The sequence below is a fragment of the Mustela putorius genome, unplaced genomic scaffold (genome assembly GCF_011764305.1).
Source record: "Mustela putorius furo isolate JIRA1106 unplaced genomic scaffold, ASM1176430v1.1 tig00003858_pilon_pilon_pilon, whole genome shotgun sequence".
Taxonomy (NCBI): domain Eukaryota; kingdom Metazoa; phylum Chordata; class Mammalia; order Carnivora; family Mustelidae; genus Mustela; species Mustela putorius.
The window spans coordinates 28,319,309-28,339,477 of record NW_025422010.1 but is presented as its reverse complement, the minus strand read 5'-3'; the positions used below and the strand labels follow the sequence as shown (position 1 = coordinate 28,339,477).

Sequence of the window (20,169 nt, the reverse complement as noted above, 5' to 3'; positions counted from 1 at the left end):
CTTTGTTTTGACATCCATTTGCATGACAGATTATTTCTCCATCCCCTCACTTTCAATCTTCAGAAGTCTTCGGGACTAAAATGAGTCTCTTATAGGCAGCATATAGATAGGTCTTGTTTTTTTTTTTCCATTCCTCAACCTATATCTTTTGATTAGAGTGTTTAGTCTACTTATATTCAAAGTAATTATTGATAGATATGTATTTATTGGCATTTTATTAGTTGCAGTTGTTTTTGAAAATTTTTCTCTGTATCTTTCTTGTCTTATCTTCTTTCATGTTTTGTTGTTTTTCTTTAATGAAATATTTGGATTTCTTTCTCTTTATTCTTTGCCTTTTTATTACTGGTTTTTGATATATGGTACTATTAGGGTTTTATATAACCTCCTCTGCATATAGCAGTCTCTATCATGTTGATGAACACTTAAGTTTGAACCCATTCTTTACTACTCTGCTCCCCATGTTTTAGGAATATGATGTCATATTTTATATCCTTTTCTTTGTGAGCTCCTTGACTGATTTTTTTCAGAAATTTTTTGCTTTCACTGCATTTGTGTTTCCTCCTTTATACTTTGATTTTTGGTCTCTCTTTTCCACTAAAAGAGTCCCCTTTAGTGTTTCTTGTAGGGTGGTTTAGTGGTCATGAACCTCTTTAGTTTTTGTTTGGGGAACGCTCTTTCTCCTTCTATTCTGAGTAATGCATTGCTGTATAGAGCATTGTTGGCTGCAGGATTTTCCCATTCAGCACTTTGAGAATATCATACCATTCCCTTCTGGCTTGCAGATTTTCTGTTGAAACATCTCCTGCGAAGCACTTGGGTGGCTCAGTGGGTTAAAGCCTCTGCCTTTGGCTCGGGTCATGATCCCAGGGTCCTGGAATGGAGCCCCTATTCGGGCTCTCTGCTCCTCAGGGAGCCTGCTTCCTCCCCCCCCCCCTCTCTCTCTGCCTGCCTCTCTGCCTACTTGTGATTTCTCTCTCTCTGTTAAATAAATAAAATCTTAAAAAAAAAAAAAAAAAAAAGAAAAAGAAACATCTCCTGCTAGCCTTACAGGTTTTCTCTTGAAAGTTAGTAACTTCTTCTGTGTTGGTGCTCTTAAGATTTTTTCCTGTATCACTATATTTTGTAAGTTTAATTACATTATCTCTCAGTGTGGGTTTGCTTTTATTATTTTGATGGGAGTTCTCTGTGTCTCCTGGATCTGCATATATTTTTACTTTCCCAGATGTTTTCAGCTATTACTTCTTCAAATAAATTTCTTGCCCCCTTTTATTTCTCTTCTGGGACTCCTATAATACAAACATTATTAATTATGTTTGACGGAGTCACTGAATTCCCTAAATCTATTTTCAATTTGTGTAATGCTTTTTTCTCTCTTTTGTTCAGCTTGATTACTTTCTATTACTCTGTGTAGTAATTCATTCCTCTGCTTCTGCCACATTTCATCAAGTATTTTTTTCATTTCATTTATTGGGTCCTTTTTCTCTGCTATTTTATACCTTATCTTTGTGTTGAGAGTCTCATTCATGTCTTCCACTCTTTTCTCAAGTCCAGTAACCTTATGATTATTTCCCCGCTCAGAGCTGGCCTACTTGAGTTCGTTCCACTAACACCAGATTGAGCAAGGACAGTCCACAGCAGGCAGAGAGTCAGTGCAGACAAACACTCTGACAGAAAAGTGACTCAGGCACAACATCTGGGAATGAACTCCACACATAGGATATTCTGCTGAAGTGCCAGGTTCTGGTGAACAGGGAATATTGCACTGCAGAGCATTCTAGGACCCCTTCTATGTAAAGTCAGTAATTTCAAGAGCAGAAAACATAACTGCCTTTAACACACTGAAATAGATACAAGAGAGGGAGACAAAATGAGGAGACAGAAATTAATCCCAAATGAAAGAACAGGACAAGGTCCTAGATAGAAGTATAGCTACCTCTAATCTCTGTTTCCATTTGCATGGAATATATTTTTCCATCCCCTCACTCTAAGTAAAGCTAAAATGACTCTTTAGTAACATATAGTTGGGTCTTTTTTAAAAAAAAAAATCCATTCAGCCACTCTATGCTATTTGTTTGGAGAACTTAATCCATTTATGTTTAAAATGATTATTGGTATTTAAGGACTTTTGTTGATTATTTGCTGTCTGTTTTATACTTCTTTTGTTCATTTCTTCCTCTCTTTCTGTCTTTCTTAATGAATTGGTTTTCCATAGTGGTATACTCTGATTCCCTTCTTCTCTTGTATACCTACTATAGGTTTTGCTTTTTGGTTACCTTAAGGCTTACATAAAACATTTTGTAGTTATAATAGTACACTTTAAACAGATAACAACTTCAATCATATACAAAAACCTCTACCCTTTTATTCTTTCCTTTTTATGTTTCTGATGTCACAATTTACATCTTTTTATATTGTGCATTTATTAGTAAGTTATTGAAGCTATAGCTATTTTTCATATTTCTTTAATCTATATACTAGAGTAAGTGATTAGCACACCTCTATTATTGTAGTATTGGAGTATTCTGAAATTGACATATACTTATTTTTACTGACATGTTTTATTTTTTCAAATATTTTCATATTTTAATTAAAGTCTTTTCATTATAGCTTGAAGTGCTCCTTCCAGCATATCTTGTAAGTCTGTTGGTGATGAAGTTCCTCACTTTGGTTTGTCTGGGTAACACTTTCTTTCTCTTTCATATTAGAAGGAAAACTGTGCTGGCAAAGCTCACGGGGTCCTCCACAGAGCAGGCCACTGGGAATTCTGATCACTTTCTTTGTATGACTATATTGGTAGCCTCTGCCCTTCTTCCTTGTTCAAAGCATTTCCATAGGTCTTGCTTTTGCCTGTCTCTTAGTAAGATGAAACCAGAGCAGGTCCTTTGTGCAGTGTCCAAAAGTGTGGGGAAGCTGTTTCTTTCACCCTGTTCTCCCTTTCCCAGTGAGGGGAACTATTTCAAGCTGAGTGTTCTCTCTTGGTGCTGAGCAGTGTTGGTCTGGTGAAAGGGATGATGCAGTCACAATGAAACTGTCCTCCCTTCCTATTTATGAGGTTATACACAAGCTTTTTTGTTCCATTGTGTTGCTGAAGTTTGTTGAATGAATTCCTGAGCTCTCCCAGAACTATTTTTGTTTGTTCATAACCATTTAATTATTGAGCTTCATTGTAGGATGGGAACTACAGTCTCCGGCTCCATTGTTTTGGTGATGTCACTTTGGACAGTCTCTCAGTGTTTGCTTTTAATAGATAGATGAGTGCTATTTTGAATACCTTCTTTTGAGAGTTAACCCAATTGAAGTACCAGAGAAAACATCTAAATATATTCTTCAGTGGGGTTTGGTTAATATTTGAATTATAGTTGCTTTTGAAAGGACAATACTTTAACAACATAGTTTTATGCATTATTTTGCTTATTTAAAAATTTATATTAACTGCTCACTGTGATTTTTGTTTTCTTTTTAAAAGACAATGCCACGTCACAAGCTTTGGTTCTCTTTGGTGCCCCTAAGGAAGACACTGAGATTTTTCATGAAAATAAAATGACAAATACTGAAGGTAAGGACTGAATGTAAGTTATGTAGTTATCTTTGTAAGCTATATTTACATTTGTGCATTCATTTCTGATGTCTGTATTATATTTTTATTAAGAAATGAATCATAAATATCACTAATAGTTTACATAGTAATATAATATTAAGAATATAATATAATCTACTTTACTAATAATATACTATTCATTGTATTTAGGCTATAAGAATTGTTTATAATTTCAGAAATGTTGAATTTTTAAAATAAGCATTTTCTTCATTGCTTATATTAAGACTAGCATATCCTAGATCCTTTTCTGTTCATTGAGGATTTGTTTCTTAGACAAAAAAAGAAAGAGGACTAATATTTTCATGGCATGAAATCCAGAATTAAGAATCCATAAAACACTTGCTTTTGCTCTTACAAGTGGTTCTGATATTGTATGTGGAAAGAGGTAGAAAGATGACAAAATGCATGGATTTCATCTATAGGGGTTCATGCTTATTTCTTTTCAGCTTGTTTTGGTGAAGAACTCTATGTTAATCAAAAAATTCTAATCTTGATTTTGATAAACTTCTGCTCTGAAAATCTGGAGATTTTCAGTTTGACGGATAAAATTGGGATAAGGTGACATTCTGATTCTTTATCTTTTTCTCTCCAGCAGAAAGGTTGATTAGAATTTTAATAATCTGGCTTAGGGTTTATTTCCATAATTTGGGACAAGCTTTGTAAAATATCAAATGATTGGTTTATGAAACAGTTAATTCAAGGCACTGGGGAGTATATAGTACTAGTAGACTATAGAGTCATTTAAGAAATTCTCTTTATATAGAGTGTATAATCTTGCAGTTCAGATAAAATATAACTACAAACCAATTAGTACAACACAACAGTAAAGAGTGGCTAAAGAGTGGCTATATAGAGTAATAACAAAGATAGCACAAAGTAATTAAAAAGGTTCTATACCCAATTCCAATGTGTGAGCGTGAGGTCTCCCCACTACCAAGCAATTCTTGGACATGAGCTAGGGTCCTACAATTCAACTCAGTCTGACACTTTGTACCTGGAAATAGAGTCAGTTCCCGGAGGTTAAGGGCTTAGTGCTACTGCAGAGGCCAATCAAAGGCCCAGGTTATCATCTGTGCTTCTGACCAACTATAGATTAGAAGTTCCAATGAACACCCCTCCTTGGGTTTGCTAGAATGGCTTCCATAACTCAGAAAAATATTTTTACTTACTAGATTACTGGTTTATTAGAAAAGGATATAACTCAGGAACAGCTAGATTGAAGAGATGTATAGAATAAAGTGGGGGGAAGGGTACAGATTTTTCGATGCCGTCTTTGAGTTTGCACTCTCCCCAAATATTCATGTGTTCACCAACCTGGAAGCTCTCCAAACCCTGTCCTTTTGGGATTTTATGGAGTCTTCTTTACCATTTGACTTTGGCAGTTGATTCAACCCCCAGCCCTTCTCCCTGGAATGGGATTAAAAGTTCCAGTTCTCCAATCATGTTCTAACTTTGCAATCATGTTTCCTTCCATTCTCTTGCTTGTCTTTTCATTCATTTAAATATCTTTTTAAGGAGTTGAATGTTTTGTCTTTGATGAAGTCTAATTTATTATTTTTTTTCCTCAATGTATCTCCTCCTTCCCTTCCTTTCTTCCTTCCTTTCTGTCTTCCTGCCTTCCTGCCTGCCTGCCTGCATTTTAAAGATATTTTTCTGTTATATTGTGGCTTGCACTTTTTTTCTGATGAGAAATGTAGCAGTTATTCATATCCATGTTCTCTTTATGTCATGTTCCCTTTTGTTCTCTGGCTACTTTAAATAATTCCTTTTTATTTTTGGTTTTCAGTAATTGGACTGTGATATTTCTAGATATAGTTAGTTCTCTTGATATTTTAATTGTTTGGGATTTGCTGAGTTTCTTGGATATGTAAATGTTTTTCATCAAATTGTGATATAATGTGGCCGTTATTTCCACAAATATTTTTCACTCCATATTTCTTGTTTTTGAGGAACCTGAACCTTACACACGTTAGATTACATGATCATTGTCACACAGTTTTTTTTAGGATCTATTCTTTTTTCATTTTTCTTTCTGCTCTTTAGATTGGGTAATTTCTTTCAATTCATCTACACATGCACTGAGTCTTTACCATATACTTTGGTTTTTAAGTCTAACCAATTTATTTGTTAATTTAGATTTTCTTATTTGCAGTTCTATAATTATCATTTAGTTCATTTTCATTTTTTGTTTTTATACTACCACTCCTTTTATGTTCACTTATTAAGGCCATATTTTCCTTTAATTACTTGAACATATTTTTTTCTTTACCTTTTTGAACATCTTTGTAATATCTACTTTAAAATCCTTGCTATATATTAAAAAAAAAATCCTTGCAGTATATAGAATAACTTCTGGGATTCCTAACTGATTTTTTTCTAAACTTCTAAAAACACAATTTCCTGTTTCTTTGTATGATTTAATACTGAATATTTGTGTAGTACATTGTGAAGACTCTAGATTCTGTTATCTTTCTCTGAAAGAAATTGATTCTTTTCCTAGCAGGCAGCTCAGTCAATCATTTGGTCAACCTAAAAGTAGTATATGGTTGGTTTTATGCAAAAGTTCAGATATATAGGGCGCCTGGGAGGCTCAGTGGGTTAAACTTCTGCCTTCGGCTCAGGTTATGATCTCAGAGTTCTGGGATCAAGTCCCACATTGGGCTCTCTGCTCGGCAGGGAGCCTGCTTCCTCCTCTCTCTCTCTCTCTCTCTGTGCCTACTTGTGATCTCTCTGTCAAATAAATAAAATCTTTAAAAAAAAAGTTCAGATATATAAATCTATATATACATACATATCTATATACAGATTATAGAGAACTATCTCTATAATATATGTGCGTACACACACACACACACACACACAAAATTTACCAATCCCCTCTAATTTGGCTAAATTCTGTCTCCTGCATATATTATATTATAGCTTGATTTTAAGCTTTTTTGGGTGGGTCTAGAGGAGCTCTAACTCTAATGTACCTTCCTTCCTTCTAAGCTGTAAGACAGAGAGTGTTTTTGAGGCACTGATGAAATCTCTATATAAAGTCAGTACTGGAGTTCTAAGGTTTTTCTCCCCATCCCTCACCAATATTATTATTATTTTTTTAAGTAACCAAGATTTATTGTTTTATGCACCACACTCAGTGCTCCATGCAATACATGCCCTTCATAATATCTACCACCAGGCTCACCCTACCTTCCACCCCTCTTCCCTCCAACAAACCCTCAGTTTGTTTCTCAGAGTCCACAGTCTCTCATGGTTCATCTCCCCCTCTGATTTCCCCCAACTAACTTCTCCTATCCTTCTCCCAATGTCCTCCATGTTATTCCTTATTCCCCACAAGTAAGTGAAACCATGTGATAATTGACTCTCTCTGCTTGACTTATTTCACTTAGCATGATCTCTTCCAGTCCCGTCCATGTTGCTACAAAAGTTAGGTATTCATTTTTACTGATGGAGGCATAATACTCCATAGTGTATGACCACATCTTCCTTATCCATTCGTCCATTAAAGGGCATCTTGGTTCTTTCCATAGTTTGGCGACCATGGCCATTGCTGCTATAAACATTGGGGTACAGATGGCCCTTCTTTTCACTACATCTGTATCTTTGGGGTAAATACCCAGTAGTGCAATTGCAGGGTCATAGGGAAGCTCTATTTTTAATTTCTTGAGGAATCTCCACACTGTTCTCCAAAGTGGCTGCACCAACTTGCCCTCCCACCAACAGTGTAAGAGGGTTCCCCTTTCTCCACATCCTCTCCAACACATGTTGTTTCCTGTCTTGCTAATTTTGGCCATTCTAACTGGTGTAAGGTGGTATCTCAATGTGGTTTTTATTTGAATCTTCCTGATGGCTAATGATGATGAACACTTTTCATGTGTCTGTTAGCCATTTGTATGTCTTCCTTGGAGAAGTGTCTGTTCATGTCTTCTGCCTATTTTTTGACGTGATTATCTGTTTTTTGTGTGTTGAGTTTGAGGAGTTCTTTATAGATCTTAGATATGAGCCCTTTGTCTGTAGTGTCATTTGCAAATATCTTCTCCCATTCCTTGGGTTGCCTCTTTGTTCTGTTGAATGTTTCCTTTGCTATGCAGAAGTTTTTGATCTTGAAGTCCTCAAAGTTCATTTTTGCTATTGTTTCCTTTGCCTTTGGAGACATGTCTTGAAAGAACTTGTTGTGGCCAATGTTGAAGAAGTTACTGCCTATGTTCTCCTCTAGGATTTTGATAGGTTCCTGACTCACATTGAGGTCTTTTATCAATTTCGAGTTTATCATTGTGTATGGTGTAAGAAAATGGTCAAGTTTCATTCTTATATACATAGCTTATATACATATCCAATTTTCCCAGCACCATTTTTTGAAGAGACTGTCTTTTTAACAATGGATGTTTTTTCCTGCTTTGTTGAAGACTATTTGACCATAGAGTTGCGGGTCCATATCTGGGCTCTCTACTCTGTTCCACTGGTTTATCTGTCTGTTATTCTTTTACTAACACCATTCAAACTCTAGTGTTTTTGTTCCTTTCTCAATCCCATGGCACATGTTCTCTGTTAACCTTCAGGTAATTTTTCTCTGGATGCAAAAACAGTCTAGCCCTTATCTACAGATGCAGAGAGCACTCATACGGACTTCTGCGAGCTCTTCTCTGCACGGCTGTGTCCTTTTCAGCTTCCTGCCCTGAAGATTCTGTTTCCATTACCCATGGTACTAGTCTTTGCCCCTTATCTCAGCAGGATTTCCATGCTCTTTTCTTTCCCCAAATCTCTATATTTTAGTTGAAAAATTGCCCCTTGGCAGAGAGCATGGTGACTATGGGGCTCAGCCTTAAGAATTTTACTTTCTCAGGAATCAAAAGCTGGCTTTCCTGTTTTCTAGTGTCTGAAAACAGTTGTCTCGCTTATTTTTTCTAGACTTGGAAGACTCAATCTTAGTTACTTTTTAACCAGTGGTAGTGGAAATATTGATTTAATGGGGGGGTTTGTGAATGAAAATTTCATGAAGTTGAGAAAACAGAAGCCAGGTTTCAGCATGGTAAAATTTAAAAAGGAGGTGTTCATTCATTCATTCATTCATTCAACAGTTTTTGAAGGCACTAAACATAGTTTCTCTCCATAAAGTTCTCTCCAGAACTTCATGAGGAAGATGGATGGGGAAATAAATAAGTGTGACACAGCCTAATGCTAATAAAGGGATAGAAAATGCTATAACTAGGTTTAGGCAAATGTCTGAAGGATTCAAGAATTCCTCATTAGGAAAGAGCCATGTAAGTTGCATAGCAATTTCAGTTTGAAGAAGAGATCAGGATGTGAGAATATTGTGCCTGCTGGAATAGATTGCTCATTTGAAAAGAATTGTTAGTCAAAGCAAAATTTACTCTAAGATAGTAGTTGTAGGAAGTGGTCAGACACAGTAATAGGAAGACTTGTGATTACTTAAGGGAAGCAAAACTAAATACACTGAAATTGCAGATTTTGAAAAGACAGAAGGGAATGGAGATAGGTAAACACTGAACAGAGCCATTTATATAGTGGTTAGAGTAGATGCAGTCTTTAGCCATCTCTTGACTCTAGTCTATGCATAATATTTTATGTATTTAGTGATAAGTGTCTTCAATGTTGTAAGGTTCAATGAAAACAGAGTAACTCTAATATCATGGAAAGGTACCCCCCCGGACCCCTGATCCCCCAAGTGTGTAACAAAAACTAAGGGAAGCTTTGTTTCTGTAAAAGCAAACAAACAAGCAAACAAAAAACAACGTATTTTTTGTTAATCAGACAGAGGCTTTGCAAGGAATAGAAATTATTTCTAAGCTTGAGAGCACTGACTTTTTTTACATTTGGAAAGAAAGTCAGGATGTTAAAAGGGATAACAGAATTTGAAAAACAAATCTGTGTCAAGAGAAGTCTTCTCCTGAGTGCTGAGTTGAAATTAAGGGATGATACAATAATTAGGATGATAGACATAAAGGAACCACATATTAAAAGCAGGAGAGAAGAAAGGAAAGGCTGGGTGAATAAATTACATAAAGATGATCTTCACTGAGCAAGGAGAGTTGGCAGTTTATAAACATAGTATTTTTATTTATTTGCCCACATAATCAGCTGGTCCATAGTTGCAGAGCCTCAACAAACCTCAAACGTAGCCTAGATCCAGGAAGATCTTACTTACTTCTTAGGCATTGATTATGAGCAAGAAAGTTAAAGTTGGGCACATGTTTAGAGAGGAAGGAAGTCTTGCCTGAGCTACAGTCTTTAAAGACTCACCCTATGGGACATCTCGGTGGCTGTCAGTTAAGTGTCTGACTCTTGATTTCAGCTCAGGTCCTAATCTCAGTGTCCAGGGGTCAGAGCCCTGTGTCTGTCTCTGCACTTACTGGGATGTCTGCTTGAGAATTCTCTCTCTCCCTTCCCCGACTCTTCCCTCCCCGCAAAATAGATAAATCTTAGAAAAAATAGATTCACCCTGACCATTTGTGCACAGGCTTTTCACCAAGAGGAGTTCTGTCAATATGTTTGACTAAAATCAAAAGTTTTTAACTTATACTACATCTGTAATTAGAATAAAAAACAGTGATAGTAACTCCTGAATTCTGTTTTGCATTGGCTACTTATGATGTCATGTCTTTTATAGACTTTTAGTGCAAATTTTAACTTCATAGTATCTTTATTTTTTCCACTTTACCATATGTAAAATGTTAATCCTAAACCGTAGGGTGCTATGGAAATTAATTAGTATTCACATAATAGGTTTAGGGTAGCACATGCAGAAAAATGTTAAATGAGTCATTACTATCCTTGTTTTCTCCACATTTAATGAAGCAAGACAAATGTTTTGAGTATAAGGACAACTGCCTGGTTGTTAAATATGTATTAAAACTTTCTTATTACTAGAGGGAAGGGCAACATGCCCTTATCAAGATATTTGGATAGGAGATCAATATGTAATTTTCACCAGCTTGTTCTTAAGTCCTATGATTATTATGGAGATGAAAATATATATCCATGTGTGAACTAAAGAGAAAAGATAGAATATAACACACAAAATGTTCATAGCAAATATATGTGTTGAGTAGAGTCAAAGCAAACTAAGATACATTAGAATATCAAGACTGATATCCTGAAGAAAAACCAAAATTCAAAAACAAATGAAAATGTAGAACATTTGAACTGCCCTGAAATATAGTTTTAGGATTGCTTCTCTTTATTTTGCTATCTTTTTTAAAAATATAAAAACACCTTTAAGGTATAGCTTTTACTCCAAAGCCAAGGAGATACAGTTCAAGTTTCAGTTCTCTCACCTACCAGCTCTGTAGATATAGGCATATTATATAACTTAACTTCTCTTAAGCCTTTGGTCCTTATCTATGAAATCAAGGTAATAATCCCACTTCATAAGATTGTTGTGAGGAATAAATAAAATGTAGAATCAAAAGTACTTAACATAGTTCCAGGATTGGCACATATTCTTAGTTCGTAAAAAAAATGTTAAGATAAATATGTATATGTTTATAAAAAATAAAAAATTATATAAAAAAATAAATATGTATATGTAATAGATAGGATGAGGTAAACACTTTTGTTCATAAGTGAAGCTATTTTTACAGAGATATTGTTTTTGGAGGAGGGGTATTATGAGACTTTATTTAAAAGATATTTAAAAGATTGCTGTTTAATTGAAGATAATTTGCTGTCTCTGGGTTGACATTGAAACAGAAAAGCACAATCTGGGGCAACAGCATAAGTTCTGTGTTCTTCAAGGTCATCTGAAATGAGGACATCACACTGTTCTCACTGAGGCACCAAGCCTATTTTGTGTCTTGCATTTAAGATCAGTGATTGCAGCTATAATCCAGCCCAATAGAGTCCTTAGAGGCAAAAGGATTGCAAGTAAGCACTTTGGTGGAGTTTCATGGACAACTTTGCTGTGCTTCTGCAACCTTCAGTTGATTCGGGACATGCCAGGATTAGAATCACTGAGGCACATCGGACTGAGTGGATTTTATGATGAGTACAACTTGAATGCTGTAGTGGGAACATCAATCACTCTTTGCATGAGACTCCAATTTTCAGAAATGGAAGGTAGAAAATGAGGTTATTATAAGGATGAAGGGGACTTGCTTTTATTTTATTTTTTTTTTCCAGCAAGAGAAACTCATGCTGGTTTTAAAGAAGAACTTCTTCAATGCATGAATGGTTGGATATTATTTACACTGGAAGATGTGGACTCTCTTTGAAGGGAGAATTTAAAATATATTTCAAAGTCATTTTTTAAGTGATTCAGGAACTATTTAGAAACAGTTGGATTAACTTGTTTTCTGCCTTTATTCATTAGTTGCTTTCAGTGTTTAGTTGATGATGTTATGGATCACATTATGTAATTATATAAGTTTAATATCATCATCATTCTATTGTTTTCTGAAATATTTATTGATTTGTTTATTAAAGAAAGTTAAAAGGCATTAATATTAATAAAGCAGAATATTTTTTACATATTCTGAACATCACAGTTTACTATTTTGCATGTAACTCTTAACTAATTCCTGTCTGCTTTGTTTTTAAGGGGTGAATAAAGGCATTTACTTTAGCTACCCATGTCGACGTCAAAGCTGTGCTTCAGTAAACATCCCAGCACCATGTGTCAACAAAATGATTTCCCACATTGAAGATTTGGAATCTAAAATACAAGAACATTTGAAACGGGTAAGATTTAAAATGCTAACATTTTTGTAAGCTCTATAAGTCCTGTAAGGGCTGTTATTTAAAGAACCCAGGGAGTTATTTTTTTAATGATATTTGAAATATTTTATAGAATCTTGGCTCAGTTGTGTAATTTACTAATCTAGACATGTTTTTGATAGTCTCACTTCATAAAGGTGAAACAACCTTACTAAATAGATCATTTTCCCTACCTGTTTATTCCTTATCCGGAGGCAATAATGCTAAGTAGTAATTTCCATAAGCCAACTTGACTAGTAAATTAAATAGTATTTACATCGTTTTTAGGGACACTAAACTGATTAGATGATTAGCTGAGGAAATTGGAATGTAAAAGGACAGCGTGCCCTTTTTAATGACTTATTTTGTTCTGAAGAAATACTTAATAGGTCTTGTTGAGGGAGAATGTAATGATTCTTCCTGTCCTTTTAACCTATTTACCTTTATTATTCTCAAAGGACTTTAATCTTGAGATCACTGTAACTTTCAGTTATCTTCAGATGATTTAGGAATGATAAATACCTTCTTAGACCTTTTATTAAGCTTATTCTGAACAATTAGTGCAAAACCAGATTGCCCGAGCAGGAGGATAAGTTTGAGCTCCTTCTCTTTCCTCACCACAATTATTGGATCTGGCTCTGAGAAAGTTTTGATGGAATTGTCGTGATGCTTGTGGTAGGGTGATGTCTCCTTCAAGAGGCATTAAAGTACAATCCTTAAAATTTCAGACTTCAGAGCCATGTATTCTAGGACTTCAGATAAAAATGGAGATAACGACATTGTGTTGGACATAATGCCAGCATATGATATGCACTCAATATATATTAGCTATTGTTGTTTCTATGATATTTATATCATTTTATATTAGTATTACATTTATTTATATTTATTATATTTATCTTTGTTTCTTTTTTGTTTCTCCAAATCAGCATACCTTTTCAGAAAATGCTTTGTGGGTCATAGGTCTGATGGTGTCCTGGGCCTTGAGAAATATTGTTCAGTAGGTAGAAGAGAATTAATCTTTATTGATATGATATTCTATATGTCTCACACATTTTTAACTTAATGATTAGGCATGTTTTTTAAATAATGAAAATAGATTTATAGGTTTTTTTATTCTAATAGCTATGATTATCACAGCTATATTAATAATTATAATTGCTCAAAACTATTTTTAAATGCTTTTTCTTTTTCTTTTTCTTTTCTTTCTTTCTTTTTTTTTTTTTTTTTAAGATTTTACTTATTTATTTGACAGAGAAAGAGAGCACAAGCAGGGGGAGTGGGGGAGGGAGAAGCAGGCTGCCCACTGAGCAGGGAGCCTGACGTGGGACTCAGTCCCAGGATGCTAGGATTATGACCTGAGCTGAAGGCAGATGTTTAACCAACTGAACCACCCACATGCCCCTTAAATGGTTATTCTTTTATCTAACTGTTAGATGGGGAAATAACAACTTAAATAGTTGGGAAACTTGTTCAAGATCACAAGATAGAATTGGGATTTGAACCCACTGTCTTTTATCAAAACCTGTGTTTTTTACCCAGTCCCAATTGGGATTCTGAGGAGTTGATAAACTGTTAAATACTATGGGTAATAGGTCAACTAAAAGATTGCCTTAGATAAAATAATTCACAAAATAAACTATTTTATAGCTTCAGGATAACTGAAAAAAAAAAGGAGCCTTTCTGATGTAATTGTGTTATGAAAATGAGCTGGCTGAATAAACAAGAAGAGCCTTATAAAGACCAGCATCAGAGTGACTTTCTGTCTTCTGGTGCTTGGCTTAGAGCCTGATAGATAGTAGGCGCTCAATAAATGGAAAAACAAATGAGGACCTGAAGCAGAACCTTTCTTTTCTACATATATCTGAGACACCTATCCACCCAATACAGTAATAGCTCCATTTATTAAACATCTGCTGTTTTCTAGGGGCATCTGGGTGGTGCAGTTGGTTAAGCATTTGACTTGGTTTCAGCTCAGGTCCTGATCTCAGGGTCCTGAGATTCAGCCCCATGTTGGGCTATGCTGTGCTGTGCTCAGCACAGTGTGTGCTTAAGATTCTCTCTCTCCCTCCGCCTCTACCCCCGTGTGTGCAGTCTCTATCCCTCCCTCTCAAATAAAAAATCTTAAAAAAAAAAGAAAGAAAGAAAGAAAGAAAAAAAACAAAAAAATCTGTTGTTTTCTAGTCACTTACCAAATGTATATTTCTATATTTGTACTTCACAGGAATTCTACTTTATTGGTGAAAATTCTAATACTTAGGAAAGTCAAGTAATTTATATGCCATCATACAGGTGTAAGCATTAGAGTTGGAATTCAAATCGAGTTCCTTCTGACTCCAAAGCCCCTTTCAGTTACTGTTTTATAAGCCTTAAGGACTAAAGAAGGCCTTATTTCTCACATTGACATGGAATATTTGTTGGTAGTTTGACAACATGAAATACACAAGTATCAATCTCAGATAAATACACTTCTAGACAAAAACTAATAAATATAATAATGTGTTAACAAGTAAATATACACATAAACTTTATTTGAAAGATTAATTGTGAAATTAATGCTTATAACCTTTTTTAAAAAAAATTCAGTACTTAATTTAGGCTTTTTATATTTTCTAAATTTTAAAAAATGTTATTTTGACTATGTATTTTGTCATTAAATTTGCTAGTGTTGAACTGATGATAGAATATATTGAACTGTTCAATATACTTATTGAACAGTTCAACTAGTGTTGAACTGATAATAGAATATATTTAAATATATGTTATTTTAAAAGACAGATTTCTCTTTTCTGACTAACCCACCAAAATGAAAGAACTTTCCAGTATTACTTGGAAAAATGAACTTTTAATAGTGCTGATTAGACAACTTTACATTCATAGTCTTTATTGAAAAACTTAAAGAAAATTAAGAAATAGGACTTGAAGGAAATTTTAAAAATAAAGTTTGTGATTTTTTTTGATAAACAAAAACTACAAGGATATGGTACTTCCAAAAAGTAAACACATCTGGGTTTTTGAGAAAAGATTATGTATTATATTTTCCTGTAGATCATAATTCAGATAGTTCAATATAAGCATAAAATCTAGTTTCAAATAGAGTAGGTTCCTTGTGTCAGAAATATTTAGAGTATTACAATTATTCCTGAGAAAATGCCAAATTTTTATAAATATGTGTCTGGGTGCATTTTGATAATTCCGGAGTGCCTGGACAAAGTGCAGAAAAAGGACATTTCTTCTCAACATTTACCACTTAAAAGCATTTTATCTAATAAAAATTACCAGCTGATTGTACTTTTGGGAGGAATTTAACATTTTCCAATTTTATTAATTTATTGTCTATAGTCCCAGTCATTGCCTTTACCTATTGGGTTTTTCTTGGGGACTGCAAGGAGCACATTTAGGTTGGGATTGGGGGGGAGTCAAAGACAAAGAAAAAGAAAGTCATGCCTTTTCTAGGTGGGCAGTTTTTCTTCTTTTAATTGAAGCTTTTCAATTTTGTATAAATTGTCAATTGTGTTTTTCTATAAACTGCTTGATTTTTAAAACAGCTTTATTGAGATAAGTTATATACCATAAAGTTTGTCATTTAAAGTGTAAAAATCAGTTGTTTTTAGTGTATTTACAGAGTTGTGTGATCATTACTATAATCACAAAAGAACACACGTTGTATGTTCCCATTAATGTGCAATGTCCTACGTAAGTCAGTCTGTAGAGACAGCAGATTAGTTTCCTGGGGTTGGGGGCTACTATGAATGGTTGTGAGGTTTCTTTTGGGGAGAATGCTTATTTGTTTTAATTGGGATCACTTAAATCTTTTATTAGATAAAGCTCTATAACTAATTGTAAGGCTATCATCTACTTTGAGTATGGACTACATTAAATGAGTGAAAGATTAGTCTTTTTTGGATCAACTATTATGGGTTTGTTTGCCCATTAAATCACAGTGGTTTCCATTATAGTCATGATGAATACTGTCAAGCCCGTGATTAACAGAGATGAATCTGCCATAAGCTTGTCAATGCATTCATAGCAGTTTAATTGCAGTTTTGAGTTTTGAAAAGAAATGTCTTTAAAGTATGAACATGTTCTGTATAATTTTGCAAGGAATGAGAAAACATGGCAATATGATGGAAATAACTACCTGGATATCTTCCCATATGAGTAAAAGGTTTTGTTTTATTTTTCTTCCACCTGTTTTTCTAGACTGCCTAGAGATAGCTTTATTTAATTTGGAGTTTTTCTACTGAGTTGAAATTTTCTTCACTTATTCAATACATATCTTTAAAATGTTACCATGATTTGAAAGGATGACATAGAAAGTATTTAGAAATCATTCTTTAAAATATAAAGAATGTATTATACAAAAATAATATTATTATCAATAACAGTGATACAGCTAATACTGATTGGGTGCCTACTATATTATCATAGGCTATATTAAATAGTTAATATGTGTGATTTCATTGAAACCTTCCAGAAACCTTGTGAGTTAGAGACTGCCATTACCCCAGCTACAGATGAGGATTGAGTACCTCAACAACAGAGGTTAATTTTCCCCAAGATCGCATAGTCAATGGCAGAGCTAGCATCCAGTGTGTCTGATATCTCAGAACATCCTGTTCTCCACCACTCTGGGTCATGTATTCCAGAGAGTATTTCACCTCTGAGGACCACACAAATATGACTGTTAAAATGCTTAAAATTCCAGTTATAAAATTTTGCTGAGCTTATACCACTTCTTAATATTTTCAATTCTGAAAAGTAATATTTAATCATCTGACCCTACTGACCAAATCTCTGATACTTTGAGTTCTCTGATTCTGTTAATTGTTATATTTCATTTGAAATTTAAGAACACTTCAAATCCTGAAATATCCATTATTTCCTATCATCCCCATTTTCCTTTACTTCCTTGACTAATTAATTCATCTGTTAAAACACTCATTAATTCGTGTATCTGGTTGTTCACTTTTTTATACTTCTAGTCTGACAAAATGCAAGTCCTAATGAGATCTCTCTAATGGTGGGTCATCTCTGCTCCTACACCCCAGGCTGCTGAATAGTGCCAGAGAATATTACACAACAATCCCAATTTGAAACATTATGGATACATTGTTTCTAATTTCAATGGGACCTTTAATAGTGCTCTGAAATTATTGCCTGTCAACCAGAACTTTGTCTAGTATTCTCTGGTAGCTACTCCAGTCCTCTCTTTTGTTCAAGTCTCCAAATCCTCTACTTTACTACTCATTCACCTCTCGCTTCCCAAAGGAAATAGGAGGTATGATATCAGAAATGCTTCAAACTCCTCTTATCCCACTTAGGTACATCCTTGAATTCCACAAATATTATTCCTTTTGTCCTTCCATGGAAAATTTCCTTCCCCCATCAGTGGCTACTCCCCTTACCTGTATTCCATCTTCAGTTTTGGTAAAGATCTTGTTCCATCAGGTGTTCATATCTATTGTCCAAATTTCCTTCTTTTTTCTTAACTCACTTCTATCCACATTTAAAATATTAATTTTTTTTCCCTCTGGTGATGAGTGATGTTGAACATCTTTTCATTTCTGTTAGCCATCTGGATATATTCTTTGGAAAAATTTCTATCTATGTCTTCTGTCCATTTTCTTAACTGTATTATTTTTTGGTGGGAGGGTTAGGTTGAGTTTAGTAAGTTCTTTACAGATTTTGGATACTAACCCTTTATCAGATATGTTATTTGTAAATATACCACTTTTTGAGGTTTAATATAGTACTTATAAAGTGTTTATAAGTATCTAGAACTTGTCTAGACCACTAAAGAGCACTTGATACATGTTAGAATTATTATTATTATCATACCTTGTATAGTCTATATCAATGTTCTCCATTAATAAATAAGGATTTTTTTCATTGTTATAGTGCAGGAAAATTGTTAAAAATCAACAGAAATTTCTCTTGGATTTCTTAACAAAGATATCCAAGAAAAAAGAAAAGAAAAGAAAAGAGTCTATAATATTTTAAACTAAGATATTAAGAACTTATCAATAATCTTATTTCTTACTGATTTTTAAATCTTTTTTTTAATATAATTTTTTATTTTTTATAAACATATATTTTTATCCCCAGGGGTACAGGTCTGTGAATCACCAAGTTTACACACTTCACAGCACTCACCAAAACACATACCCTCCCCAATGTCCATAATACCACCCCTTTCTCCCAAACCCCCTCCCCCCAGCAACCCTCAGTTTGTTTTGTGAGATTAAGAGTCACTTATGGTTTGTCTCCCTCCCAATCCCATCTTCTTTCATTTATTCTTCTCGTACCCACTTAAGCCCCCATGTTGCATCACCACTTCCTCATATCAGGGAGATCATATGATAGTTGTCTTTCTCCGCTTGACTTATTTCGCTAAGCATGATACGCTCTAGTTCCATCCATGTTGTCGCAAATGGCAAGATTTCATTTCTTTTGATGGCTGCATAGTATTCCATTGTGTATATATACCACATCTTCTTGATCCATTCATCTGTTGATGGACATCTAGGTTCTTTCCATAGTTTGGCTATTGTGGACATTGCTGCTATAAACATTCGAGTACACGTGCCCCTTTGGATCACTACATTTGTATCTTTAGGGTAAATGCCCAATAGTGCAATTGCTGGGTCATAGGGCAGTTCTATTTTCAACATTTTGAGGAATCTCCATGCTGTTTTCCAGAGAGGTTGCACCAGCTTGCATTCCCACCAACAGTGTAGGAGGGTTCCCCTTTCTCCGCATCCTCGCCAGCATCTGTCATTTCCTGACTTGTTGATTTTAGCCATTCTAACTGGTGTGAGGTGATATCTCATTGTGGTTTTGATTTGTATTTCCCTGATGCCGAGTGATATGGAGCACTTTTTCATGTGTCTGTTGGCCATCTGGATGTCTTCTTTGCAGAAATGTCTGTTCATGTCCTCTGCCCATTTCTTGATTGGATTATTTGTTCTTTGGGTGTTGAGTGGTCTAGTGTCCAGAATCTATAAAATATTAAATTTTGAATGATTCTCTTGTTTTCAAGAATTTTTTTAATCCCACACATACCTTTAAATATATCCCTTTTCCTCTTTCTTCCTGTTTTACTTAACATCTGAATAGTGTTACCTAAAATTAGTGTTTGTTTAATCACTTCCAATTGCTCATATATTCATTACAATCTGGATTTGTTCCCTATTACTTTAATGGAAATCTCTTCGGAACAATAAAGCACTGTTTTTTTCTTTAGCTATTGATATAGGCATACATACACCTATTCTTTCTCTCTGTCTCTCTGGCTCTCTCTTTCTAAAACTTCATGACTAGAACAAGCATTTATTAGAATATTATTAAGCAATTTGTTCTGAGCTCAGATGGGCAATTTTGTTAGTTCTTGCCTGGGGCCAATCATACAGATGTACACATATATTAACAACTTGAAATGGTGATTAAGATGGCCTCACACCCATGTCTGGGATGGTGTTCTAGGAGGACAAATCTCAATGGGCAAGAGCTTAAAATATTTGCTTGTTTTATGTTTGCTCATATCCTACTGGCCAAAGCAAAGCACATAATCAAACCCTCTTTTAATATGGTAGAATATTAGACAAGATGGGGAAGCCAGGAGATGTGATTCTTTGGGAACAATTTGTGTAGCAATCAATCTATCAATTAGTCCATTGGCAACATGATTAACAGCTCATCTAATTGCAGACTCTAATCACCAACTCCCCAGAAGTTTTATTCTGTTATGGTCTCATGCAGAGGTCTATGATTATATGTTCTACAGCAGATCTGATGCAGATGAAGTTCTCTGGTTTCAGCTTCTTTTGACCCGATGGTCTGTGAATTAAAATGAT

General features: G+C 34.6%; 1 protein-coding gene across 2 annotated transcripts in view; it reads left to right on the top strand.

The window, feature by feature from the left end:
• CCDC178 (coiled-coil domain containing 178) overlaps positions 1 to 20,169 on the top strand; it is a 442,343-nt gene that overhangs the window by 36,263 nt on the left and 385,911 nt on the right. For both annotated transcript variants that reach the window (XM_004742898.3, XM_004742897.3), the window contains 2 exons: positions 3,467 to 3,556; positions 12,159 to 12,298. In XM_004742898.3, the coding sequence (XP_004742955.1) occupies positions 3,467 to 3,556; positions 12,159 to 12,298 (230 nt within the window). The remainder of the gene's footprint in view (positions 1 to 3,466; positions 3,557 to 12,158; positions 12,299 to 20,169) is intronic.